This window comes from Thalia democratica, chromosome 4 (genome assembly GCF_965202585.1).
Source record: "Thalia democratica chromosome 4, ktThaDemo2.hap1.1, whole genome shotgun sequence".
Lineage (NCBI taxonomy): Eukaryota > Metazoa > Chordata > Thaliacea > Salpida > Salpidae > Thalia > Thalia democratica.
In genome coordinates this window covers 22,880,122-22,908,091 of record NC_139168.1, presented here as the reverse complement: position 1 = coordinate 22,908,091, position 27,970 = coordinate 22,880,122, and the positions used below count along the sequence as shown (strand labels likewise).

The window sequence follows — 27,970 nt, the reverse complement described above, 5'->3', positions numbered from 1 at the left end:
CAGTTGAAAAATATAAAGTTGTGCAAAAGTACAAAAAAAACTTGAAAAGAGTTTAGGTAGGCTACAGTTTGGATTTGATAAAAACAAGTTTAAATTTGTATATTCGAAAAGAGGAAACTCATACAAAAGGTATCTTAGTAGAAATAGAGAAATTATGAACAAATACGAAAAAAGATTAAAAGAGATAAGAGAAAAAATAAGCTATCATAACAATCTGCTAAATAATTATGAAATTCAGATTGAAAAAATCTTCGATAAAGTTAATTTGTTTATGACTTTAGCTGATGATGTTAGAAAAAGTGGATTGTGGAAAACAGAACTCAAGTATTTTTACGGATTGGACTAAACTTTTTTTTAAGTTTTCTGAATTTTTGTCTATTCAAATTTTGTTCAGTTTTGCTTGATATTTCAATTAGTACATTTCAATCCGTTATCTCTCATTTTTATGCTTTATTGGCAAACTTAGAATCTATATTATTTTTCAATTTATAAATTTGGTAGTTTCTTTTTATTAATAATATACTAAGCATCAAACAGAAGTTTATTTGTATTAACTTTTTTACATTTTTAAATGTATGTACTGACTTTAATTTTTTAAGCTATTTGCTTTATATTACTATTTTTAAGTTTTAAATAGAATGGAAAATGGACATATATGTCATATATAAGCACACTAACATTAATAGCTTTCTCTGGACTTTAATATTATCAATCAATGTTTCACCAAAGTTATAGACTCTTGTTTAAACACTAAATGATTTTGTACAAAACCTAGCTCATTAATTTGATTTAAGTATTTTTAACTTGTTGTTTATTTTAATTTAGAGAGTTAATATTAATACCCCTTTAGTTATTTATATTACATAAATTTATGAAACCTAAGACGAAATATTTACTACACTGTGTCTGTGTTCATGTTTTAATATAAACGTGTTGGTGAAGTGGTTTTATAAACTCTTTTTGACTACTATATAAATAAAAGCATGCTTAGTTGGTACTTAATATGTAAACAGGAACAGAATATATGCAAGTACTTCGCAACAATTAAAAAAAAGGGTTCACCAAAAAGAAACAATATAAAACGACAATTATGCTCATGTATATTGTCAATAATAGGTCATGCAAACGAATTATTTCTTCAAAAGATATTTAAAATAAACAAAAATGTCTTAAATTCATGCAAAAGCTAATGAACACCAAATGTGAAGGCGAACCGAGACAATAGCATGTAGATCTTGCTTACGGGAACTTTTATCACAATTACGTTTAACAAACCAGGCTTGTAAGTATAATGTTCGAGTATCAATATTGTTGTTGATTTATCAGGTTAAAAATTGCAGTTTCTTTGTGTTTGAACACATCTTTTCAGATATCGACTTTGATTTATTTAATTTTCTGTTATTAGAGCACAAACGAAAGCAATTTATAATCGTTTTAAGATGTAATTAATAAAAAAAACTATATAAATTAAATAAAAATATTAGCATTATTTAAAAAACTAAAACATAATTGCCTGAGTTTTAACACAAAATTATAATAATAATACTGCTCAATGTTTTTGGGTAAAAAAAAGTCAAATTTAAAAAAGCCATTAAAATCATTGAGATAGAGAAGAAGTTATTAAATATTAACATTTAAAAAAATCTTATATTAATTTACTCGTAATCATACTTTTGTTAGATGTCTACATACAACTTACTAAAATAAAATAATATAAAAACTGTATCATTTATACAATTTAGAATAATTTAAATTTAAAATAAAAATACAAATTTTTAAATACCACTAAAAGCATTAAGATAGAGAAGAAGTTATAAATATAAACATAAAACTTACATTAATTTACTCATATTGATGCTTTTTTTAGTTATTTAACATACAACTTACTTAAACAAAATTATCTAAAAACTACGTATTTTTAATAAGTTACAACTGTTTAAGCAATAAAAACAATGAGCTAAAAGTAATTAACTGTGGATGTACTTTAGCTTGAATTATAAATAAAAAATATGTATAAAATAAATTTCAGATTCTTTTGTTTTATGATACTTTTTAATAATTTATCAAACACTATACCATGTGAGCTACAATTAAACTATAAGAGTGGTAAAGTTTTGTACAAAATAAAAATTATCTTAATATTCTAATAAACACACATCTTTTTCCGGACTTTTTGCTGTGCAGAGGTTTTTGAGTTGATAAAACTTGTACTCTCTAAAATATTAAATCGTAATTAGACCAAATGCAATGATCACAAAATAATAATAATACAAATACACAATTTCCTAAACAAATTGCCTATGGTAAATAAACATTGATAAGCAGCAGCAGTTGAAATTTGCATAATGTTTATTTATATTGACGTAACCACGCATCAGCTGCAGTCGTGCCTACACACCGCGCACGTGTTCCTCTTCTCCTCATTCCCCCCCTGATTCTCCTCACCTCCCTCCCCGCCAACTCCGAACCACTTCTCGATCTCCTCTTTGAGGAACAGGTGCCCGCAAGGCAGCCGGCACACCGCGTCCCCCCTCCTGAAACCCTCCATGCCGATCGGGCACTCCAGGTTCAGGTTCCCGTGTTTCCGCCGCTCGCTGTACCTGAAGCACATCGAGCCCAGCCGCCACTTTGAAACCCGGCCCGCCGCAAAGTCCTCCGCTCTTTGCTTGACCCGCCCGAGCAGTCGGTCGTGCGAGGAGCATTTGTTTTCGAACAGCTGCGGATCGCGCACGATGCGTTTTGTTTCGCTGCCGTTCCGCAAGTTCGTGACGTCATCCGGAAACTCGAAGCTGAAGTGCAGGATGTGCTTTTGGTTGGTCGCGCGCAAGCGCAAGCACGTTTTCGATAAAACCAAAAAGTCGTCAAAGCCGAGGAGCTCGCCCTTCGAGTAGCAAAACTTCAGGTTGGTCTTGTTTACTTTCTCCTTGTTGAGTATTTTGATGTAAATTCTCTTCATTCTCACGAAACACTTTTCGTCCAGCAGAAACCCAAAGAGCTCCCTTTGAACTTCTTTGAACTTTCTGACGTTGTTTTCTTTTTCGTCGCTAATGCTTTTCAAGCATACTTTCATCAGGAAGAAAATGTAGCTCCGCACCACGTCCGAGACGTGTTTTAAAAGCGCGCGTTTTCTCACGTAAACAACTTCACTTTCGCCCACCATTTTTTCCAGCTGGTTGTGAGAAACCGCCTTTTGAACGTTTTGCTTTTCGAGAAAATATTTGTTCGAAAAATTTACCATCATTGCGTCCAAAACCGTCGCGTTATCGAGCAGCCTTGCTGTTTCATTTCTGCTCGAAACGAACCTGAAAGCAACTGTAAAAGTTTCGAGATCGAGGCGCCACCTGCGGATGCGCTTCTGCGACCTCACGAAAAAGTCGTAGTCGAGAAACTTCGAAGCGCATCCCGTGTAGCGAACGCGAAAGTTTATTTTTTTAGAAGAACCGTCCACCACAAGCTTCACTCCTCTCAGCGTCACGCGCTCCCGGTGGATCAGCGCGAACTCGTACAACTGCTCCCGGACCTCCTCGAACTTCCGAGCTCCCAGCTCCGAGCTCCCGATCGGGTTCAGGTTGACGTGGTCGGCGATTCTGAGCAGGAAGCCGAAGTACCTCCTGACGACCCTCCTGATTCCGCGTTCGAAATCCCGGCACCTCAGGTTGCTTTCAACGTTGGTTTCATCGGTGTGATCGGAGTCGTAACCGTTCATTTGTATCTTAAAAACACGTAAATAGATTACTAAAAAGTAAAGATTAAAGTAAAAAATTGTAATTCAAAATACACAATTTAAAATAAATAAAATTGTAACTCTACTTGTAGTAATTTAAGGTTTATTCAGAGCTAATAAGTATAATAACAAATGATTTTTATGAGTTTAAATAGATAAATATTTTAAGTTATTTTTAAATTTTTAATATTGATAGCTAGAAACGTATCATTTGTTTATATCTCTATTAACAAATGCATTTATTTAGGATAGGTGTTAAAAAAAAAGCTATATGGTTAGTTAGAATATTAAAATAAACTAAAATATAACTCGACCTGTGATAATTAAACATAAGTAGATCAAGTTAATTTCAAAAATTTTAAAGTTTAGCTAGTAATAGAATAAATGAAAACAATTTATTTAGTTAATTTATTGTATGTAACAAAAACCAGGTTTGGTACTAAAATAAAAGTTTTTATACTACTAAAGAAAAAACTTACAACTTTTTTGAAACTAAGTTAATTATTGATGTGTTAACAAAAAGATAAATTTAATAAGTCAGGGTGTAGATCAATTGAAACTATTTCTCATCAAAAGTATACAATTATTAAAATCAAGTTAGCCTCATAGTTCTGCAACCAATAATTAAATTATTTCTTTTGTAAAATTTATAAGTATAAGCGACATAGATGCAGTAATTATTTTATTTTTCTTTATGCACATACATTCAATGTATCTTGCAAATCTAGCTAACTACTAAACAGTACAATACAAACCAAGGACATTTCAAAAGTCTGTTAAAGTATTTAAATCTATAATAAGCTCAAAGAGCTTTTAGTGTCCTCAAACTTGAATAAACACTATTTTTTTGTACTAAAGTTTTTATTTCTTGAAATTCCCGTAGAACTACTTTTTAATGGATTATTTCAAGTAAAATCAAAGACTTTATACAAATTTTATAAATTCAAATAAGCTATTTAGAAAAGACAAGCTAAAGCATAATTATTGTTTATATTACCAAAAAAAGATTAACAGGTATCATGGAACACTAAAAGGTCTCTTAAAAAACATATTAACTTTAATAAATAGTTTTTTTCTGAAAAAACATACTTTTAAACTATTTTAAGTTTAAAACTTAAGCATCTTTTTTAGTTTTTTGAAATTTCGAGTTAAACCCATATTTAATAAGTGGTTAACAAAATGGTTCATTAACTGTTTTATTAAAATGAAAAGTACAAAATACTAAATTATGTACAGAAAAAATATCAAAACTAAAGATATGCTTAAAAATACTTATTTTACCATGAAAATATGTATGGTGTAAGGAAATTGAAAAATAACTATTAAGTGTTTTAAAGTCAAGGAGTTTCTAATATTTAAATTTATATATGTTTTGAAGAACTTTTCAAGTTAGTGTTTGTGTATAAATTTGAGTTATAGCAATTAACTATTTCTTTGAACATAAAATAGATGTTATTAAAAGATTTTATTGTTAAATGATATTTATTTTCAGATGTTTAACTTAAATATAGCCGATAACTTGATAAAAATCACTTATGCCCTTTTATAACTCTAAAAAAAAGAATCTTGAAGAACTTACTTAAATCAAACCTGTAATTCAGAGTACTTAACTATAGTGTTTAAAATATCAAGTTAAGGCACATAAAATGTAACTAGGGATAACTTACTTTAAAAGTATTTAAACAAAACAAGACATATTTGCTACCATGTTGTGACAAAATAAAAACAGCAACATATATTCAAACAATTGTTATTGTAAAGAGTTGAAATTATTAAGTATTTCAATGTAATCTTTTTTATAGTTTTTATAGTTATAAACAGATTAGTATATAACTGTGAACTTTCTGTATGAAATATGTAGTATTTTATTTTAACAGTTTACTTGTTTTATAAATATTTTTAGTAGCTTAAATAATAAAATTATGACTTAGTTTCATAGTTTTATATTGTTTCTACTTAAAAATATTTTTCCATGATGCTAAAATTACCTATGATTTTTTTTTCTTTAAATAAAAAAGTTGATACTAAAAAGAAGCTGCTACTAAGAGCAGTGAGTACATATTTGGAACAAGTTTGTAAATTGAATCTTGGCAGCTACAAACTATTTTATGCTAATAAATTTATAAATAACAATTACTTGAGTTAAAATTGCAGCTGTATTAAACTAAATTTTTTAAAAATTCTACACAATTATTGAAACTAATAATATATAGAAAAAACAGAAAATATATTAAAGCTTTTTTTATATAAGCTACAAGGGTTCAACAAAAACTATACTGAATTAATCATACTTATATACTATACTTAATTAAAAAAAAATAGAAAAACCATTTTGTATATAACAGATCTTATTCAAATTATTACTTTACATATTAAGAGTCCAGGTTCTCTAGGATTTCAGGTCTAATGATCATCCTGTTTTATGGTGGTTGTATGTGTATGGTTTTTGGAAGCAACACAAAAGTTTTATAGTTCAATATATGAAGCACTATAAACTTGTTAAATACAAATAAGACGACTTCTAGTGGAATAAATCCTGTATTGAAAGTAAAAATCCTTAACAATCCTAATTTAGTAATCTTAAAAAAAGTAAAATCTTTATAATCAAAATTAACTACTACTTGCAATAAGGGATTTCAACTTAACCCTTGCAGCTCAAAACAATGTTTGTCAAAGTAATTACAATAGTCTTAAAATGAAAAATGAATAGTAGTTATTGGCTTGCTGAGTTAATATAGTAGTTGTGAAACTGAGAAAACTACAAATTTGAAAATTGTAACTATCTCATTAGTTTGTTACTAAGGCATCATAGTTATTTTTCAAGTTAAAAAAACAATAGAAATATTAAACAAAAGTTGTTAATAAGTCAAGGTTTGCCAAGGATTTTAAAATTTTTTAGGTTTTTAATAATGCAATTTTTTTGGTTCATTTTTAGTATAAATTTAAATTGAGGTGAAAAAATGTCTCGGGTAGTGTTAAAAACGTTGATAAGACACTGCTAAGCTGCTTTGAATAAGCTTTTTAAATAAGAATTTAAATGTGATTTATATTACACTAACATTTTTATCTAAGTAATAAGTTTTTCAAAATTTAGTTTAGAATTCTAAGTTTTTCTAGATTTTTTTCAAAACTTCTCAATTTCCAGGTTTTTTTCAAGGTTCCAGGTTTTTTTGCAACTTTGCAAATATACAAACTATAAAAAACTCATTTAAATTTTACTAAACCCTTATACACTATTAACATTATCAAATGATTATATTTTGATAACATGGTAGACAACAAGACAAAAAAAAGTATTTATTTTCTTGTTTTCATGACTACTTTTAAACTTTACAGTGTATTGGGAATCCTGATTGAAGTGCTTACTATAAATTAAATTTCAATGTCAATAAAGTTTAAGTATATGCTGAACTTACAAGTTATTCATTTTTATAAGAAATGACATGTAAATAAAGTAAACTAATTTTATTTTATAGTTTAAATAATTAAAAAACATACACAAAAAATCTTTTAGTAAGAAACAAAATACTTCTTCTGAGTTATCCACTTTCAAAAAATTAAATTGCTGCTTTACACTATACTTGAAGTGGGTAATTATGCATACAAACTATTTTTTATGTTAATAGACTGTTTCACAAAGGAATATAATTAGTTTTGTTGTAACAGGGTATCAAATCTACAAATGGTTATTATTTTACAAATCATTACTTGTATACTTGGTTATTTTGATCAAAAAAAAATTTATTATCTGTTTTATATAAAAACGTTTTTTATATTTTAGTGTGCAAAGAAACTTCAAGTAAAAACTGTACACAATTATTAAAGAAATTGAGCTACTTTGCCTTTAAATTATTTTAAAGCTATACTTAATTTTTTTTACATATGTTTCTTTATTTTAAGTTTTTAAATACAGAAGATTGAGGAGGTATAAAAAGAATCAAAAAATAAAACTAAACTAATAAATACTTTCAACAAATTACCTAACTGAATATAAAGAATATAATTACTAATCTGCAACTAGTTATCTGCTGGCTCTATATTCATTTTCAAGTAAACATGATATTTGTTCAATTGCAGATTCGAAGAAAAAATTTTACAAACTGTATGAGTTTTTAAATTTATTCAAACAATATGCTTTAATCTCTTTAGTATATTATTTTAGTTATCTTTAAAATAAAATAAAAACTTAATTAAACAGTACATATATTGTAAATTTCAGAAAATAAAACATTGTAAAAATAAATAGTTTGTTGAACAATAAAAATGAATCGACGATTAAAAAAAATATATATAGTAAAACATACTGGTTATCACTTGTAAACAAAACTGTTTATAGTTGTTGTATGTTCATTAAAAAATAAACATCGCTAAACTTCATTTTTGTAAATATTTAATCAAAAAAGGAAAATCAAATGGTATAAGTTTTTTAATTATTCATGAGTTTGGACTTTTAAAATTTTACCGTCAGTAAAATAAATTTCACAGTATATTTTTTATCTTATCTTACTTTAAACTGTTTTAAACTAAAAACTTTCATCCAAAATAATTACTAATTGTTTTTGTTAGGTCGTAATCTAACTACCTTCAGTAATACTTTTACTAATTGGTGAACCCTACTAGAAAAATTAAAGTATATAACAATGAATGTTTTTACCAAGTCTTGATTCCAAATTGTAATTATTAAAACACTATGAAGAGAAAAGTAATTTTCAATCAGCCAACAAACATAATTGCCTTTTTTTGAACAGAAAGTACGACATAAAGTACCTACAAAAGTAAACTTTAGTTTGACTAGATGGAGAAGGTTGAAGTTTTGCAGTTATTAAAAAATCGATTTTAGAAAATTTTAAACAGTTTTTGCATTTTCTTCCTATTTTTAAATTAGTCGCTAAAGTAACAGTTGTTCTTCAATTTAAAAAAAGAGTCTAAACAACTGTTTTTGTTGACTTACTTTTTATTTAGATCGAACGAAATTGTAATTTTTGTTAAATCCTGAAGTTGACCAAAAATTTTACTTGTTTGTTTTTTTATAAATAAAATTTCTTCTTTACAAAATTAACCACACTTAAATTTTCTGTCCAAATTGTTCAATAAACGTCTTAATTGAAGCGTTTTAGTTGTCAGACTTTTTATTTAGATTCTATACGAAACATACAAACATAAATATTTTTATTAGTTCGAGAGCAAGGTTTTCTAAATTTGTTTCAAAGGGCCTTCTTTAAAGAAATCAAAAAAGCTATGGCCCCTCCCACAAGATTTCTCAAAAAACTTCTATCAAAAACGCCTAAGACCTTTTTTTTTCTTTGTTATCAACTCCAGAATATCTAGTTTAAGTTTCAAATTATGATTTCATGGCACACCCTTTTGACCCCTTTGCTGCTTATGGCCCCCTAAATATATTAAATGGTCCCCAAGGAAGCCACTTGGCCCACTTTGAATTATACTTAACTAAACACTGACTTATATAAACAAACTTACAGTATACAATAATTTTTGAGAAAAATTCACTAAAAAAGAAGTTTAGTGGGCAAGTTTTTGTTTTTTAATGAAATTTACAAGCTATTTTGCAATACTGTATGCAGAAAATAATTTTATATAATATTTATACTTTCGTTGAGTTAAAAAGATTTTATAAAATGCTACGTCGCCAACCGAATTAGAGGTAAGTATCGTTTGACGACATAACATAAAGTTTTTTACAATGTTTTAAAAATTCAACAAGCATTTTTACTAGGTATAATTTAACGCCTCCGTGGCTGAAAATGCAGCCACAATTAAACAATACTTGAATTAAAGCGAAGCGACTGAGAGTGCAAACTTTTACCAAGAATGTTTGAGAAAACTTCGACTGTAAATATTTTAAAAGGAAAAAATTCACCCAAAAAAAAGCTTTCTTCTAGATTTTCTTAAACAAAATAAGCACTCTTGTGCGCCTTTAGTGCTACCTCGCTCTTACGCTTTCATCTCGTGGTTTATTGCTTTTTCGTGGTTGCAATTCCATTCAGCAACTACAAAAAACAGTTTGAACAGATGTATTGTTACCTGGTTGCAAAACTACCTGGTTACATTTAGAATAAATCAGGCTAATTCTGGTACTCCTAAATATCAGGTCTATTTTTTTGGTTTAATTTTTTAGTTAATTTTTTTTTTATTAATATGATTGTTTTTATTTTTCATATTGATTTAAGAATTCAAGCTTGATTAAGTGTAATTTACTAAAGTTTTCTAGCTAAGGTTTTTTTTCTTATACTTTCTTACAAACTCAGGTTTTTTTTTGCATCAGAGTGGTAACCCTGTTGTAAGTAGTGCTACATAATTACAAAACTTTTCTACTTTTCACTTAAGTTAGTTCTAAACATAATATTTAAAGAATAAAACATTAAGTTAATTTTTCATTGAATCAAAATCTAAAATTAAGTTATTAAAGGGTTTAAAGTAACTTTATTCATATTTTAAAAGGTTAGTGGTAGAAATCAATTATAATGAATATAAAGCAGTAACCATCATAAATGGTCTTAGTTAAAAAGCTGTTTATACAGATAGTTTTGTCCTAACAGTTTATTGGTAAATGTAGTACACAAAATGTTTTTTGTTATTAATTTATGTTTGAATCTACTTAAGAACCTCTTTTTATTTTTGCAATTTTTTTTGACTTTAAGATTTATTATCAGGTTTCTAAAACGGCAAAGTTTTGCAAACATGAGTTTTAATTTTGGAGGAAGTTTCTAGACTTCATACAAAGAAAGTAGAAAACGACTGGAGAAATTTGATGTATGAAGTCATAGATTATGTAAAAAAGCCTAAAGTTTAATTATTTACAGTTTGAGTTTTAGCACATGTTATTTTAAAAATTTCAAAGTTTAAACATCTGATGGCATTTAATCAGTTAAAAGTTTTATTTGGCTGAAACTGTAAATAAATAGTTTCTAACAAAAATAAATACCAAATTTTAAAATTTTCTTTTATATCTTTAAGTGTTGATAATGTTTATACGAACAAGAACAACTTTAGTTTTCATTTGTTTTAATTAAAAGATTTTTTTTTGAAAAATTTATGATAAACTAATACATATAAATGTAAGTTAAAACACTTGCCTTCAATTATTTTTACAATTATAATTAAAAAAATTAGCTAAAGAAATATTGTTTTTATAGCCACATTAGTTCTAAATCTTCAAATTGACTGGTAGATATTATAAAAATTTTTAGTTATATTTTTATGTTTTTTTCCCAATTTAAGCTTGTAATGCTTTGATATTTTATTTAAAAAAATTAAGTTTGCTTTTTTTTTGTTGGTTTTTTTTTCGTATTCTCATACGGGTTAACATTAAACAAATCGATGTTTGTTCGAATACTTTATTAAATAATATGCTTGTTAAAAGTTTTTTGAAAACGTAATAAGGTTTTTAATAATTTCTGTTATTTTTATTTTTTGACCTTTTAAATGTTTTCTTTTCTTTTTTTATAAAGTTTGTTCGACATAACTTTACATTATAAACTTTAAAACATCTTTTGTTTTTTTATCAAAATTTGATTTTATCAATAAATAACAAAAATGTATGTTTATCAATGTAATATAAATAATATGCTTTTCTTTAGGGTGTAAATTTATTATTCTTCTTTAACTGTATCATTTTATTTATTTTTATGCTTTGTTTTTGATGATATTCACTTGAAAAAAAGATAACTTATGTTAAGAGTAAAATAATCTTAGTGTATAGAATGTTTTCTATTAAATGGAAGTTTATTTATTTTACGTCTTTATGATAAACACAAGTTTGTGTTTAGAAACAGCTTAAAACATGTTTTACTTAAGTAATAACTGTTATTACATTGTTGATGCATTTACATAAAGTATCATTATAAAGTTTGTACATAACATAATACGTTTTAATTTAATGCTAAATATTTAAACATCATTACTGTTTAACTTTTACAAGGGGTAGCTGTCTAATTTCTACGAGCGCACAAAATTGCACGAGAGGATAAAATTGCACGAAGATGCTTTTGCACGAAGAGTAACTTTTGCACAAGTAGACAATTTTGCACGGAGAAATTTTTGCACGGGTTATTGTTTATTTTATTTCAATTTAGTTTATTTTTTTACTATCAATGTTACCCTTAACCCTTACCCTCTGTCAGTAGCTTTTTTTTCTTTTTAATACTTTTTTTTAACTATTTTTGTATTAATTATTTTCAAAATTTTATTTTTACTATTGCTGTTACCCCAAACCCTTACCATCGGTCACTAACTTGTTTTTTTCTTCTTAAGTTTTTTTTTTGTATTTTTTTTATTCTCTTGCAAAAATGTAACTTGTGCAAAATTGAACCTTGGTGCAAAACTGTCTTTGTGCAATTTTGTTCCCTCGTGCAGTTTTTCGCCCTTGTGCAAGTTTGGCTTGGTGCAATTTTATGTACTCGTGTAATTTTGTTCTCGTGCAATTTTATCCCCTTGTGCAATTTAGTAGCCTCGTGCAATATTGTCTTCGTGAAATTTAGACTCGTTCCCGTTTCAAGTTATTGACATTTGAATATATAAGCTACGCTTAATCAAACTGAAAAGCAGCAAAATTAAGGTATTTTAAATTTATCAAACTGTCGTTTTAACTGTTATATAAACAAAACTCAAAAAAATATATAAAACTTAATATTCATACGTGTTTTTTTCTACAATAGAATAAAGTAACGTTTGTTAAAATTACTAAAAACCTGTTATAATAAATAGTTAAGTTTTTCATACTAACATTGAACGGTTTGTAACAACAAAAAATCGTCTTTTTCTAAATCATAATTTTTGTTTTAAATTATTTTATTTGTAAAATGCATGGACAAGTTTAGAGAGTAAATGTTATAAAGTGTAAACGACCATAGCTATTAATAGCCAATTTCAAACCCATATACATTGAACAAATCAACAGAACTTGCTATCGAAAATTATTAAGTGTTCAAAATGAATTTGAAGTACTAAACCTCTCTTTCCGAATATCTTCTTTGCAGTTAAACATGGCGCTTTCGGAAATTATAAGATTGATAAATAACTTGCCTCTTTTCTTCACCAAAGTTAAAATAATATCTTACCTGCTCACCTTGACCTCCAACGAGCGTTATTGTTGTTTTTCCTTGCATTAAACTTGTTGTTCTGTCCATTGGTAAAAGTACTAGCTGAAATCAACGTCAATTTTCTTTTTTTTTTGCGCAAAAGTCTGTTAAGTTGCGGCTAGTTCAAACAAAAAAAGATTTTTTTTACAGTTGGCGAACATAAATAGTATTTTCACTATTTTCTAACCAAGTTATATATTAGCAGAAATGTTTTCCCGCTTTGAAAGATTCGGATTTTAGTAACTAGCCTGACTAGCCGTAAATTTTAAATTCAAACAGATGTAGTAGGTTTTAACGAGTTGACTAAAACATTTAAATGTATGACTATTAAGTTCAAGAAACTATAGCTCAATTTTATATTGTACATAATCAGTTTGAGTATTCGGTTTCAATAAATCGACAGTTTTAATAAATCTAATAGCATTTTTAGTAACGAACTATGATTTTAATCTATCATAATCTTTTGAAACTACCTTTGTTAGTATTTTTTGTTTGTTTAAAATTATAGTCGTAAGTCTTGTTTTTTAGTTAATTAATTTATTTTTTGTTTTTTTTATCTAGTCACATAAACAGATCTTTATAATTTCAATATTTAAATTACTTAATGTCATTTATTGAGTTTTCATAAAAATCAATGAAATATTACTAGTTGTTTTAACCATAATGATTTAAAATTAATATAAGTATTACTTGTTAAGTTTGTTTACAGCTTAGAGTTAATAAAAAAAGATAAGTATGTTATTTAGAAAAAGATATAAGTATCTATTCTATTAATTTAATTTTAATATATGCAAGTTTTAAGACTACTGCTATAAAATAATTATACTCTACCTTTTAAGTAAGCTGATATTGTTTTGGCATAACAACTATATAACTAGAATTTTTATTGCTTGACAATTAAAACTAATTAATTTTGTTTAAATTCTTAGGTATTAATTATTCATTGCGAAAAAGTAAGGTCCTTACTGTAAAGTATAAAAGACATAATTTTAATCTCAAACTAGCAGTACAAATCAAAACTATATTTATAAATAAGTAAAACATTTATTAGAAAAAACTAAAGCACTTGTTTAAAATAAAAGTGAACTTTGTTATATACCTTATTAAAAACTGTTTCTTTATGGTTTATTTAACTACAAAAGACACCCTTAAAATATTTGGTTCAAGGATCTAGTGCACGAAGAACTATTCGGTTATCGATTACATAACATCGAGTCGGTAAACGATTTAGGTTGGGGTCGGCAGCAGTTTTAGGTTTTTGGAAAAGCTTTCATTCATTAGATTATGCAAATTTGTGCAAATGAGGTAATTTGATAATATTAAGAATAATTATACCCTTATCCTTAATCCATCTTACCCAAATTTATAAAAATAAAATTAAAACAACTTTATTACTTAAAATTTCAAATTAAAAAAATAAAATACTATCCAATTAAAAGCGGCTTTAAAACTACAGCACGCAATTTAATTTCTTTATAACTTTTCATAAATTTAAAAAAACTTTTAAAAGATATTATATTATAAATTTTATTTACATATTTTTAATGTTTAAAAGTATTAAATTATTTTGCGTAAAGGGTTTATCATGAATACTTCAGCTTAAAATTTTAATAAAACATTCTTACTAAACATAAAAGTAAAAATGAGCAAAATTTCATTACTTTTCCTGCCTAGGGTATTTTATAAAAAAATTATTATGAATTACCCATAATATGTGTTACACTTTTGAAAAACAAATTCTTTAGCTCTGGTGAAATGGCATCTACTGGAAAAGATGAACTTGTAAGTTATTTAATTAAAGCCAAAATTGCTTTATTAGCAAAAAAAATTGCTATAAATTAAAAAGAAGCACACCCATAATAACTGTTAACACTCAAAAAAATGTTTAGGTTTATATATACTTGTTAGTTAAAAAACATACTCTCCTCTTTTCAATGACAGACATTATACAAAAGTCATATTTGCAAACTTTATAATATACAAATACATATTCCTTTTAAATTATTATTTATTCTCTTAAATATCATTTAGCCTAAAACTTTGTCTAATTTTTTGAAAAAGTACACATAATTAAAATAAACATCACTTTATCACTTACTTTTTTTTAAACAAAAAAAGTAATACAAAAGTGAGCAAATATCATCATTTTGATATTTTTTCATTAATGATTATTTTATTGTTTATTAATTCCATGTTTGGATTGTTGATGCATTTTTTCACTACAAAAGCTTGTAGATCATTGTTTTGGATTTTTCGTTCATGTGCCAACCAGTTGGGATCAATTGTTCAACTGAGAGAGTGCTTCAAGCTTTATTATTTTACTAAGTTTTTTGGTTTTTAGTGTTAAGATTTAGTGTTGTTTGTGTTTGTCAAAGTAACTAAGAGTGTTCTATTCTTCAACAGTGTAGAGTTTATTTTAAATTAAAATTAATTTATAAAGTCAAAGGTAGAACTAAAATGCTTTTATTAGTTACTTGCTTGACCATTAAAAATTCATTAGTTGTGAGAGAGTTATTAGAGAGAAGAGTGAGACTAATGTCTTGGTATTTTTTAAAATAAATAAATAAAAAAAAACTATCTTTATAATTGATATTAGTTGTTATTTGATTTTATATTCTTATAAATTTTAAAATTCATCAGATTTAATTTTGCTTTAGTTTTTAACCTATAGACTTCAAGTTTTCAAAAATATCCCTTTTACTGACTTAAATAAATTGATCTTAAATTATTATTAAAAAAAAACAATATATGTGTATATTACAATTTGACATAAGAAATTAAAACAAAATCACTATTTTAAAGAACTTTAACATGTAAAAGGATAAAATTTTGATTAGATACTAAAATCTATCATAAGTATTATTTACTCTTATCATTGGAAATTAATTTATCATGAAACTCATTAAAGAAACATTACTTACTTACAGTATCTTTTCATTATTTTTATACTATTTAAGACAGTTATTTATCTTAAACTTGAAAAAAAAATATTTCAAAAACCTGGAAGATATCTAAAAACCCAAGAAAGAGTTTTCAAACAACCTTGATGAAGTTCATAACTGCATTTAGTATTTTTATAATTTTTTAATGTTTTTTTTTATATAAGTATAATTTACCCTTAAAAATATTTAGCTTTTTCGATCTCCAAGTTTAAAGTTGATCATCAAAAATTTATCAGTACAGATGAAGCTTTAAGACCATCTGGAGCTGCTTGAATTTCAAAAACAAATAAATAATAATCCTGAATAATAATGTTTCTCTCAACTAGATTAGCGCATTAGTAGTTGTTTTTGCCAACTTGCCAACAGAAACCTCCTACACTTTCACAGTAAACACAGCAAACAACGAACAGGTGCAGGGCACCAACGACTGCAGCATTCTGAGCAAGTGCAGCATGGTGAACGCGGGGTACATCGGAGACCCGCACATCAGGAACTTCGCCGACAAGCACTGGTCGAAACGGTCCTCGCTCATCAACAGGTGCTACCACGTGAGGGTGAAGGCAATCAGGCGTGTCCTGCACTCCTGGGTTGAGAGTTGGTTTCATGTTGTGTTTATGAAAAATTAAATTGAAATAAAAACATATTAAGCATTTTATATATAGCATGCAATTTTTAGTAGGTAATTTAATTATTTTAATTTTTTGGTCCTTCACTCCTGGGTTGAAAGTTGGTTCATTTAGATAATTGTATTTTACTTGATAGTATAACATTGTTATTTGTATTCTTTTAATGTTTAAGCTTCATTAGCTGTATTTTTTTTAACATTTGTTTTCAAATTTCCCATAAATTCAAGCAAACTGTTCCTCTTGCATGGAAAGTTTTTTTTTTACTTTGATGATGTTGAATAACAGTGTTTTGTATTAAAATGAATTTGGAAACACAAAAATGTTAGCGTATAGTAAATATGAGAACATATAAATTTTTGTTAAGTAAATAAAATACATGCAACTGTTCAATAAAATATTACAACAACTTGGTTATGGATTTTAAAATTTCAAAAATAAATTTAAATTTTAAATGAATAAAGTTAAACAATTTTTTAGTTTTAACATTTTGTAAAGTAAACACTATCATTTTTATTTAAGCCAATATTCATTTTCTAGAGACTTACATTTTGAAGCCTTTACAGCCATAACAATAAAATTAAAACTCAAAATGTTTCAAAATTGAAATATATTTTCTATTTAAGTCCATAAAAGGGTTTTTTTAAGTTGGCATTGTTTTTCGTATTTTATTTTATTTACCAAATAATTTTACACCTTAACAAAATTTAATGTAGTTTTAAACATAAATAGTAAAATTTGGAAACTTAAACAGCTTTTGTGTAGAATTTTAAAGCTAAAAAGGTGAAAATAAATACTAAAATACCATTTTATTGAAACTTTTAAAGTTTATTTCAATAAAATTTCATTTATTTTTATATATTTTTAAAGTTTACCATTACAAGTTTTTGTTACTTAATTCAAAATATTTTTATTTTTATTCGGGGGTTTTATTCCCTAATTTTTGGAAAAAAAAAAATTATTTATTCTTGTTTTTTGTTTAATAAATTGTTTTGTGGTCATTTTCAAACTAGTAATAAAGCAAAAGCTAAATTTTAAGTTTCTAGCTCAAGAATCAATAAAAAAACAAAAAAAATTGTAATTAATTAAAAAATTTAAGAGCAATTTGACATTAAAAAATGCAATCTCTACGTTTGTAAATGAAACTTTTTACAAAATTAAACATTTCTCACTGTTTTATTCATATTTCAATTTTATTTAAACATTTGTATAAGCAAACATAACATTTTAATTTTTCAAAATTTTTTTTATTAAAGTTTTATTTTTTGTACAAAAACCTTAGCCTATAGTGACATTGATCTTAATATCACTTAGATTTAATATAAACTTACACTTATAGATAAAAGTTATTAACACTGAGCGTTATATAAACAAGTAAAAGTAAACAAAACAAATAAATAATGAGCTGTTCTAATTTTATACAAAAAATACAAGCAATGAAATTACAGAAAATAAGAAACTATTTATAAAATGTATCTACAAATACTACAGGCAAACTTGAAGGCAAGCAAATAATTTCGCTCGGCGCGGGGTTTGACACATCATACTTTCATTTGCGGGAAAAATACCCCAATGTGAATTTGAAATACGTTGAGATTGACTACCCTCATCTTATAAGGAGGAAGATGTTGTTGTCAAGGAAACCAGGTCTTTTTGGACCACGTGATTTGGGTTATGACCTTTCAAAATTAGACGCTCCAATGGAAGAGCCACTTGTGTTAGTTTATTAAATGATAGATAAAAGATAAAAATTAAGGCCATAGAGGGGGGGGGGTAAAACACTTTGTTTTACAAAAATTAACTTTGGCTTTTATGTGAAAGCTTTAATTACAAACTATAAGTCAGTTTTTATAAAATTCAAAAATATCATTTAATTTTTGAGACATTTAACTTTTTGTAAAAAGTTTTAAATACAAATGTATGGATCACACATTTTTCGGGGTCAATTTTCAGGGAAATTTTAAAAATTACTATAAATCTATCTCTACCTTCATTTTTCAAGCAATCTTCTTCAAGTTTTTAGGAAATGTTCCTTATATTAAAAGGAAAAAACATTACTTATGAATTTTAATAAATGAAAACAAAAAATTATGACAAAAATTAAAAAAAAGTCATTGAAAAAGAAAAATTCTTAAAATTTTATAATTTACAAGTATTGTTTTTTTGTTATTGTATAAATATTAGACTGTTAAAGATTGAAGAAGATTGCTTGAAAAGTGTAGGATGAGATAGAATTTAAACAAAGTAGTCTTTTTTTGCTGTTTTAGTTTTCCCTTCCCATAGGAAACCTATTATGCGGCCCGACTTTTACTGGTCATATCTCAAAAAATAATTTGAATTTTTTAAATCGTAAAAAGCATCTTAAAGCTTAAAAAAAGTTCTACAAAATAAGATCAACTCGTAAAAAACATGGCTCACCCCCTATGGTCTTAAAGCATAAAATATTTTTAGTTTTTCCTCATTTTTTTAAACACAATAAGGACATTGATAAGGTACAAACCTCGAACTAAGTATAAAAATGTAGTTTTGAGACAGATTTTACCGTTTAACTAATATATACTTTGAAAAATAAAACTACAATCTAAGTAAACTTTGCATGGTTTTTTCAAACTTTAAAAAAATTATTTTGGCAATCCCATATAATTTTATTATGTTTAAGCTATTGTTTTTATAAAATATCATAATCTCTTTTAGTTTTATTTTTTATTAATTTACTTTTGAGATTAATTGCAATTATCAGTGTCCCTGTTGTACTTTAAGTATTGGCTATTGTTGTTGTTTTACTAGTTTATTTACTAAAATCTCATGTTAAGTCTATTTAATGCAATAGTTGTAGTCAAGGCTTTTATTTCATAAATACAGGCTTTGCCAAAAAACCTGGAATCATTGAAAATCCTGGAAATTGACAATTGAGGCTGAAAATTTTGAGGTAATTTTAAATAAAACCTAAAATTTTGAACAAAAATTATTTAAAAATCCTTAAATTTTTTAACAAAAGTCACTAAAAAAACTGGAATTTTAAACAATTTTTACATGTTAAGTAGTAAAATTTTGATTTGGCAGAAATATCTATCATAAAGATAAAAATTTTTGTCATCATGAAATTTTTTTTTATTAAAAACCACATTAAAATTAGGCTTTGCAGAATCTTTTCAATGTTGGTATACTACTAACTAAAAATTTTGATATCAAGTTCTAGTATATTTTTTTCAGTAAGAAACTTTGAGGTTTCTGGAAATATTCCTGTAACAGTTTTCAAATGTTGGAACTTAATATATATATGTTCTGATGATTTTGGTTTACATTTTAAATACATTGGGTATCTAATAAAAAAAAAATTAGCATTAACTTCAATTAAAAGACAACCAAAGTAAATGTGATAGATACTTCTACTGAAAACAAACTGGAACAAAATCTGTTCCATAAAAAGTTCGACACTAAGGTAGAAACAAGGATTTTTTTGTAACGGATAATTCCTTATAACTAAAAAAAAACTTTTACTAAATACCTCATTTAATTTTTAAGCAATTGAGTTCAGGTTTCAGGAATATTATTTTCAAACATTTTGGAGAAACAGATTTTTGAAACATAAATTTGTTGTCATACTGTAATAAATATAAGATTGATTAAGTTTTAAAACGGTCCCTTAATAAGCAGTAAAAAAGACATACCTCTAGTGAAATAAACAATTTTTACCTTTCCAAAGTCAGTTTTCGAAATTATTATTAATAATATATGGAAATAGTTGATCCACCAACTTTAATCCCTTACTTAATTTCTTTTTTTTATTGTAGTATAAAACATATGTCAGCTGAGAAAAACTTAACAAAACAAGTAGACTTCAAAGAAAAAGAGGTTAACCTTCTACAGCCTTTTTAAAATAAGGAAGATGATAATTTTTGTAAAAGTTAAATGTTCCATCAAAATTTGGATGAAAACTCTTTACACTTATGTATTGACAATGAAAAAAATAGTCCATAGGTATTATCAGAAAGGTTTCAGTATACTGACTATTTCCTAAATACTTATAAAAACGTCATAGAAAATAAACAATATCATTTTTTTGTTCGCTCTAAAGTTACAAATAATGTATGTTTTCTAAAAAACTTGATGTACCGATGGCCTCAACATTTATTTTATTATAGTTCATTCAAAAATTACTAATTTGTACATATAAGGTAGGTAAATCACTTTTTACGCAATTTATTCTTATATTGTAGAGTTAAACCAAGTTACTAGTTGCTTTTCGCTAATTTTAAAAATTCAAAATACTTTTGAGAGATAGGTGTAAAATCGGAGAGTACAGTAGGTTCCTTATTGGAGGAGAAAACTGAAATAGTAAATAAATAGAAATCATTAAAAATATATCCCCTCCTACGTTTTTTAAGATTAACACCTCAAATTTTCAGGAAATTTTCCTTGCAATGTTTGCATTGCCGCAACAGGTTTTTAGAAATATAAAAATTTTGTGTCTGAAATAAAGAAAATAAAACTGTTTTTTTTTTTCGTTTCTTTTTTAATATTTTATTTGAAAAATTGAGATATGTTTATCTGTTACAATAGGCTAAACGCAAAGAGCTGTTTTGATTTATCAAATCTGTAAAAAGCAACTTGTAACATAGTTGAAGTTCTCTGAGATAAAATCAAGTTATGAAAGAAGTTATTTACCTCCTCCATGGCTATAATGTATATGTTACTCTCCTTTGCGCTTAAAGTAATTAATCACTTTTAAGTTTAAACCAAATTTTAAAAATAATTATAACATTCTGCATACTTGTGCAAGTTAAGTGAATTTCAACCAATTTTCGACCTTTTTTTATAACTAAATTAACCTTAATCCAGGGAATGCAATGTTATTTATTTAATGTTAGTTTATCTAATACTTAGTATAACATGCAAACTTAGTGAAATTGTACTCGATCAACTCTTTTGATTAAATTAATTTCAATGCAGGGAAGATGTGTAAATGTGTAATTGTGCAAACTTGGTGAATTTGAACTTGAATTTTTAAACTAAATTGTTCTAAACCCAGGGAAGATGATGGTAAATACACTGCAATTGGTTTGGACCTGCGAAATGTCGGTGACGGTTTTCAACGAATGCTCACTTCGTGCGGAATACGCCTCGATAAACCGACTCTGTTCATTTCTGAAGTTTCAGTCGTTGTTGGTTTTTTGTTTGTTTGTTAATTTATATCTAGCTTTAAAATACTATGTAGTTAATATATGTGTTGGTTTTTAACTAGGATTTATTGAAAAAAGTCTTTGAAAAACATTTTAACTTTGTAAGTATTTGTTTTTAAATTGAGAACCTTTTTCTTTTTATAAATGTTCTAAAGCTACTAGTTTCTATACATTTTAGTTTCAATACATTACATTAAAGTTTTAACAATTTAATCAACAGTACATGAAGCCAGTGTATTCGGATAACTTGTTCCGATGGTTGACTTCAACATTCACAAACATGATGGTTTGTCAATTAGAACAGATAAGACCTTATGATGAATTCGGACTTGTCATGATGGAGTTAGTTTAAAAAAAGTTGCTTTTGTTAAACTTTTTGTTTTTGGGATAAAATTAAATTTTGTGTATGTATGCAGTTATTTTATTAGTTATAGTTAACAAAGATTTTTTTTTAGTATATTATTAGAAAAAAAAAATTTCATGATGAATATTTTTAGGTTATTATTTTAAGCGGCTTTTTAGTGGTTAAAAAGTTAAAATTTTAATGAATTGTAAATACAAAAGCTTTCAATGAAAAGCAGAAAATAACAATTTCAACAGGCACTTTGAGAAGCTTGCTTGTCCAATAGAAACGGTTTATTCGTATCCCACCGTCCAATCACAGATAAGAAGGTTTGTTGAAAAGTGCGGGCACAAACACACTGTGGGCTGCGACCTGCTGGAATTTTACAACAAAAACTACGCGAACAAAGAAAAAATTTCAGTTGAAAATAGAGAGGTACTTGCAGTGCAATAAACTTGTTTAAATAAATAACAGTTATAAGTTTGTTCGGAGTAATTTAAAAAATTTAAAGAAGTTGTTATTTATTGAATTTAGATATTTGAAAGACTAATTGACTATTTATTTTATTGATCAGCTAAACAACCTAAAGGAAATAAATATCTTTAACAAATATTTTTATTGCATTTTTAAGTTTTTAATTTTACTTTATACTTTTTACAAACGATTATGACGTCACAGAAATTCGACGAGTATGAGGGGTGGCACCGCACCCTCCAACACTACTCCCTCGTGTTATCAACGAACACGCATTGTGACGTCATCACCAGTATTTGTGACGAAATAGTCGAGAGTCGCTTTCATGATGAAACATGCAGCAAGCCGGAAGGTTCGATTTTAATTTATCAACATTGAGTTAAATGACAGGGTTGTTATAAAACCTGGAAAACATTAACTTATGACGATTTAAGCATAAAAAAAGAAAAGTTTGCAAAATTAAACGAGTTTTATATGTAAACTAATAGAATTGAGATTATATAATTTTAATTAAATTAAATGACATGGTTATAATAAAATCTAGAAAACATTTTTCTTTATTATTTTTTTAAAATATAATAATGAATGTGCAAATTAACTGTTTCATTCACTACCCGGTTTCAGTGGAAAAAACCTGAAAAAAATTGTGAACAAAACAGACATTTTTTAAATTGTGCATTGTAGGTTAAGATGAAGCGACTAAGGCTGTTTAACAGCAAATTAAAGTAAAAACTTTAGCAACAACCACCGCTAATAATAAGCTCTTTATAATTTTTTTGTGGCAGTTTTAAATAAAAAATTTTATTGTTTAAAATGGTGTTTTACTTGTTTTGAAAACGTGAAGATATAGTAGCAAAAAGCAAACTAAGTTGCTAGATAATGCAGACAAAATGAACATGTTTTAATTATTATAGCCCTCAACTTTTAATCAAAAATCTGAGTATTTTACTTTTATAAATTTTTTAATGTAATTAATTATTTGTTTGTACATCTATTGTAAGATTTTAAACTTTTGTGAAAATACATGAATTGTTCTAAAAGGTATATGGATTTAAGTTTTTAAATTAGCTTAATCAAATTAAATTAATCCCTAATTAGTTCATTATTTGTTACTTGATGAAATTTGTTAAAACACAGAAGATGAGGTGGGAATTGAAATTAAATTGTTGGAAAAATTTGATGGAAAAATGCAAATGTACGGGCATTGCAGCGTCGCGTCTTCCATTGATCCAGATAAAGTTTGTAAAAAGTTGTAAAAGTTTATTAGAAAGAAATAACTTAAAACAAAGTTATTTAGTTTCATGCTGATAATTTTTTCCAGGGTTCTTTTTGTGCAACTTAAGTTTTTTAATTTAGAAAAACAAATGCTACTTTACTCAATAACGCAACTTAGAAGCTAGGTTCTTTTATTATTTATATCATATTTGTGTTCACTTCAACAACATAAACGATTTTTTCACCTTTATCACAAAAATTAATACATTTTTTTTACCAATAGAAAAACAAAAAATAAATTTAAATCTCCAGATTTACGTCTACGGCGGTTTCGGAATCCCCCCTTCGCAACCGAACAACCCAAAGAAAAAATCCCCTCACAAAAGAATACAGCAGCTCACCGCGTTGAACGCGAAAAATTTCCATTGTGACGTCACACCATCACCATCGAAACACGTCATGAATTCGTCGATCGTTTCAATTGTGACGTCACGGGGCGATGAGAAGTTGGTGGTTTGGGGCGGAAGGAGCAGCCCCGGAAGCTGTTCAGATGACGTCATCACTTTCGAGGGAGGAGAGTGGGGCGTCATGGAGACGGAGGGGTCGAGGCCCCGCGGCAGGCACCGCCACACCAGCGACGTCATAAGCAACCGGATGTGGGTGGTCGGCGGGAAGTGCGAGGGGAATTTTTCCGGGGAATCTCCCGTATTCAGCTTGGGTCTGGAGGAAAGAAGGTGGCGAGAAGAGTCGCAGCTCGGGGGGTTTCCCAGAATCCACTCGCACTCGTCGTGCGTCGACGGTGGGAAGCTGGTGGTGAGCGGGGGAGTTTGTTGTGACGTCACAATTGAGAACGAGTTCGCCGTGTGGGAAGTCGACACTGAGGAGAAAAGTTGCAAAAGGTCAGTTTTTTATATATTTAATTTATTATATATATAAATAAAAAAGTATAGAAATAATTTTGTTTTTACTCATTTTCGGCTATTTTAAGACTTTATGGTTCAGTTAAAAATGAGAAAAGAATAAAGGTCAACTTTTTTTTGTGGCAATTATTCAATTTTGGGTTGTTTAAGGTTTATTCCTTTGATGTACTTAAGTTGTCTTGACGAATTATAAGTTATTCAGAAATCTTTACACACTGATTTAGAATAGATTTATATTTGACTACACGATTGTAGCTTTTTGCACGATTACCGAAAAAATAATTTTGAGAATTTTCATGAAATTTAGACCCACTCTCGATAGTAGAAAGTATCTAGTAAATAAAAACTAAATAATTTTTAATAAAACTGAGATATTTTAAAAGTCATTTTGTTTTATAAAATTGATATAGATACAAACACGGTAGTTTTAAACTAAATCAACGCAGTTTTATACTACTACCAGAGTTGCCAAAAACTTAGAAACCTGAAAAAAATTTGACAATTTAGGCTAAAAAACCTGGAATTCTAAACAGTTTTTACATTTTAAATAGAAAAATTTTGATTTGACACAAAAAATCTACCATATAGATAAATTCTTTTCCATCATGTAAATTTGTTTTAATTAAAAAACACTATTAGATAATATTCAAGATATCTTTTCAATGTTTTTATACTATTCAACACAGTTTTTTACCTTAAACTTAACTTCTAACAAAAAATAATTTGTATTTTTAGAAATCTGGAGAAAATTTAAAATACTTGGAGAAAATTTGCAAAAAAAAATTGACAACCTTATAATTGTAAACTTAAAATACTTAACCACTAAATCTGCCTGTCTCAGCTTTAAAGTTAATTATTTTTTTAAATTCTTTTCTTTTTCTCATCAAAATATTTAAAGTGTCTAACATTTTTAAAGGTCAGTCAGGTTTCAAACATTATGTATAATTTACAATTTTTTTTTTATAATTTAGATTTTTTTATTATACACTCTTTTTAGAAAAAAACAGGAAATTTTACTTTTATTTAACTTGTTATTCAAAAGTTTCAGAGCAATTTTTTTAATTATATTTGTTTTCAAACTATTTATTTCAGGCACCTGATCGCGGGAATGGAGGCCAGGTACTCCCACTCGTCCCACCTGAAAAAATCCCCCAAACAAAAACTGCTGCTTGTTATTGGCGGGGTTGTCCTGGCAACCAATCCCGCCTCCGACCTGGCGATCATCTCCATGGAAACGTGGACGCTGCTGAGGCGGGTCGCGTTGCACCAGCCGGGGATCCCCCGCCACTTTCTGGGTCACACCGGCCACGTCGCCACGGCAACGGAGGGTAATTTTTCGGAGGTCGTGGTGGTGGGGGGCGGATCGAACTGTTTCTCCTTCGGGACTTCCTTCACAACATCGCCCCTGGTGGTGAGAGTTGACATGAGAAGGTTTTTGTGAATTACTTGAAACTTAAGGAAATACTTTGATTTGAGATTTTTATTTTAGAGAATTCTTGAAGCAGCCTTTGTGAATTATTTGAAATTATAAATTATTAGTTGAAACAACTTAGACTTCAACTTTGAATTAACCTTAATACTATTATTTGAAATATTTTTAAGAGAGTTGGACTTGAAGCAGATTTTATAAAATTATAAATTTAAAAAAAGGTTTATATTTAAAATTTAAATATAGAAAAATTATAAGTTTTAGACAACTTAAAAATAAATTTAATTTTATGACTTATCTGATCGTAGATTTTTTATAGATAAAAAGTAATTTTTATTTGTTTTTATAGTATCAAATTTTTAGGAAAATTATTTTATTTCACAAAACATTTTTTTATTTACTAATTTTCATTTCATGCTTATATAAGTTTTAAACTATTCAAATAAACAATTTCGAAATTTATTGATTATGCAGTGATGTTATAAAAAAGTTTTTAAACTATGGTGCACTCTTGAACTTTAAAAAAACTGTTGTTTGATACAAATAAAATTATGTGGAAATATTCGTTTTTATAAGATATTAAACTAACTTTCTACAATAATCAATTAAATCTTGTTAAAATTTGTTGAATGTAAGCAGGGTTAATAATTATTTAATCAATATTATTTTTAAATGAATGTTGAGTTGATTTAAAACCCATGTTATGAAAACTACAGTTAGGTCTGATCGAGTTATTTATTTCTTTATTTAAAATGGCAGTTGTGTTCAACCATCTATTCAAGGTCAAAACTTTAAAATACGGTTAGAAATAACTTGTTTTAACGTTAATCAGATAACGAAAATTTATTTTAATTTAGACATTTAAATAAAACTAATCACTATTTAGATATTTCTAAATGAAAATTAATTAGATTCAAACTCTATTCTGAAATGAAGCTTATCAAATAAGAGGTGTAATTACCCTAACACGTACGGATCCAAATAGTAATTATTAAGTTAATTTATATTAAGTTAAATGTATGATTGCTTTGAGGTAAACATCAGTTTCTTTACTTAAATAAGCAAAAGTTTAAGCTCGTACGATTTTTGTTTATTTATTTTATGATTTAAATGTTATAATATATGTTTAAGTCAGCAGCCAAAATATAGGCCGATTTATTTGCAATTGCTTGCCGCTCAGAATATATAAGTTTTTCACAGACAGATTTTAGGTAAAAGTATTAGTCCTTTTTTGAGCAAAATAAAATAAACAAGCAATAATAGAGCTTTTCATCTTTTAAACATATTTTGTTTATAAAAATTCTTGATTAAATATTAATGAGTGATATTTCTATTTACTGACGTAAACTTTAATTTAAACAACATGGTGTATATCACGCTAGAAAATTCCACTACAATATGTTCTCTTTAATTCGATTACTGTTATGACACTTTCAGTTATCAGTTCTATACAAACAATTCATAACTTTTATAACAAAAAACTATAAGTTTATTGTTTATGAAAAAAACTTAAACTAAAAATTTATCACAAAGTTTAACACAATTAATCATTTTCTAGCAAATTTTTCATTAAATAATTTTTTGTTAGTTATATAACTATCTTCTAACTAATCAAACCAAAGTACTACATTGCTGAAATAACAAAATTTTTGCGTAATTTTACTATTACTGCGAAAATGTTTTAGATATAATAGTTTATTGCACGACATTTTATAAATAACATAAAAAATTTCATACAACATAACAAGAATTTCCTAATTTAACAAAAATTTGAAGTTCAAAATTAATTGCGATGAAGTCAAACAAACGGATTACTGCTCACAGGTTAGCAGTGAAATTAATTTTCCTCCTCACATATAAACACATGAAGCATTGCGTTTGGAACCAAACCTAAAAAGTATAAATAAATTCTATTGATTTGTTTAAGTATAGTTTGATTATTTAAGTTTAGCGATTAGTCTAGCAACAAAATTAGTTGAGTTATTTTTTTGTGGGTAAACATTCAGCATGGTACTAAAA

At 27.0% G+C, this 27,970-nt stretch overlaps 1 protein-coding gene across 3 annotated transcripts; it reads left to right on the top strand.

Moving 5' to 3' along the window:
* Positions 1-14,561: 14,561 nt before the first annotated feature.
* LOC145834258 (tRNA wybutosine-synthesizing protein 4-like) lies at positions 14,562-26,192 on the top strand. 3 transcript variants are annotated; one of them, XM_082941639.1, is made up of 10 exons: positions 14,562-14,604; positions 16,175-16,358; positions 17,879-18,104; positions 21,420-21,552; positions 21,791-21,912; positions 22,171-22,348; positions 22,592-22,739; positions 23,528-23,625; positions 23,915-24,501; positions 25,615-26,192. In XM_082941639.1, the coding sequence occupies exons 1-10, from the start codon at positions 14,578-14,580 to the stop codon at positions 25,961-25,963; spliced, it is 2,052 nt and encodes a 683-aa protein (XP_082797765.1). In that variant the 5' UTR covers positions 14,562-14,577; the 3' UTR covers positions 25,964-26,192. The 3 variants fall into 3 exon arrangements, with proteins under 3 accessions (XP_082797765.1, XP_082797764.1, XP_082797766.1); XM_082941638.1 differs by having other exon boundaries at positions 23,525-23,625; XM_082941640.1 differs by lacking the exon at positions 14,562-14,604 and having other exon boundaries at positions 16,134-16,358; positions 23,525-23,625.
* The last annotated feature ends 1,778 nt before the right edge of the window (positions 26,193-27,970 follow it).

What these genes read in the sequence shown, in the direction of transcription:
- LOC145834258 (XM_082941638.1), top strand. Translation starts at nt 14,578, where the DNA reads ATGGCATCTACTGGAAAAGATGAACTT. An exon ending in TTTCAGTTGAAAATAGAGAG is followed by an intron (nt 22,349 to 22,591) that starts GTACTTGCAGTG and finishes ATGACGTCACAG; the next exon opens with AAATTCGACGAGTATGAGGG. An exon ending in AACATGCAGCAAGCCGGAAG is followed by an intron (nt 22,740 to 23,524) that starts GTTCGATTTTAA and finishes GTTAAAACACAG; the next exon opens with AAGATGAGGTGGGAATTGAA.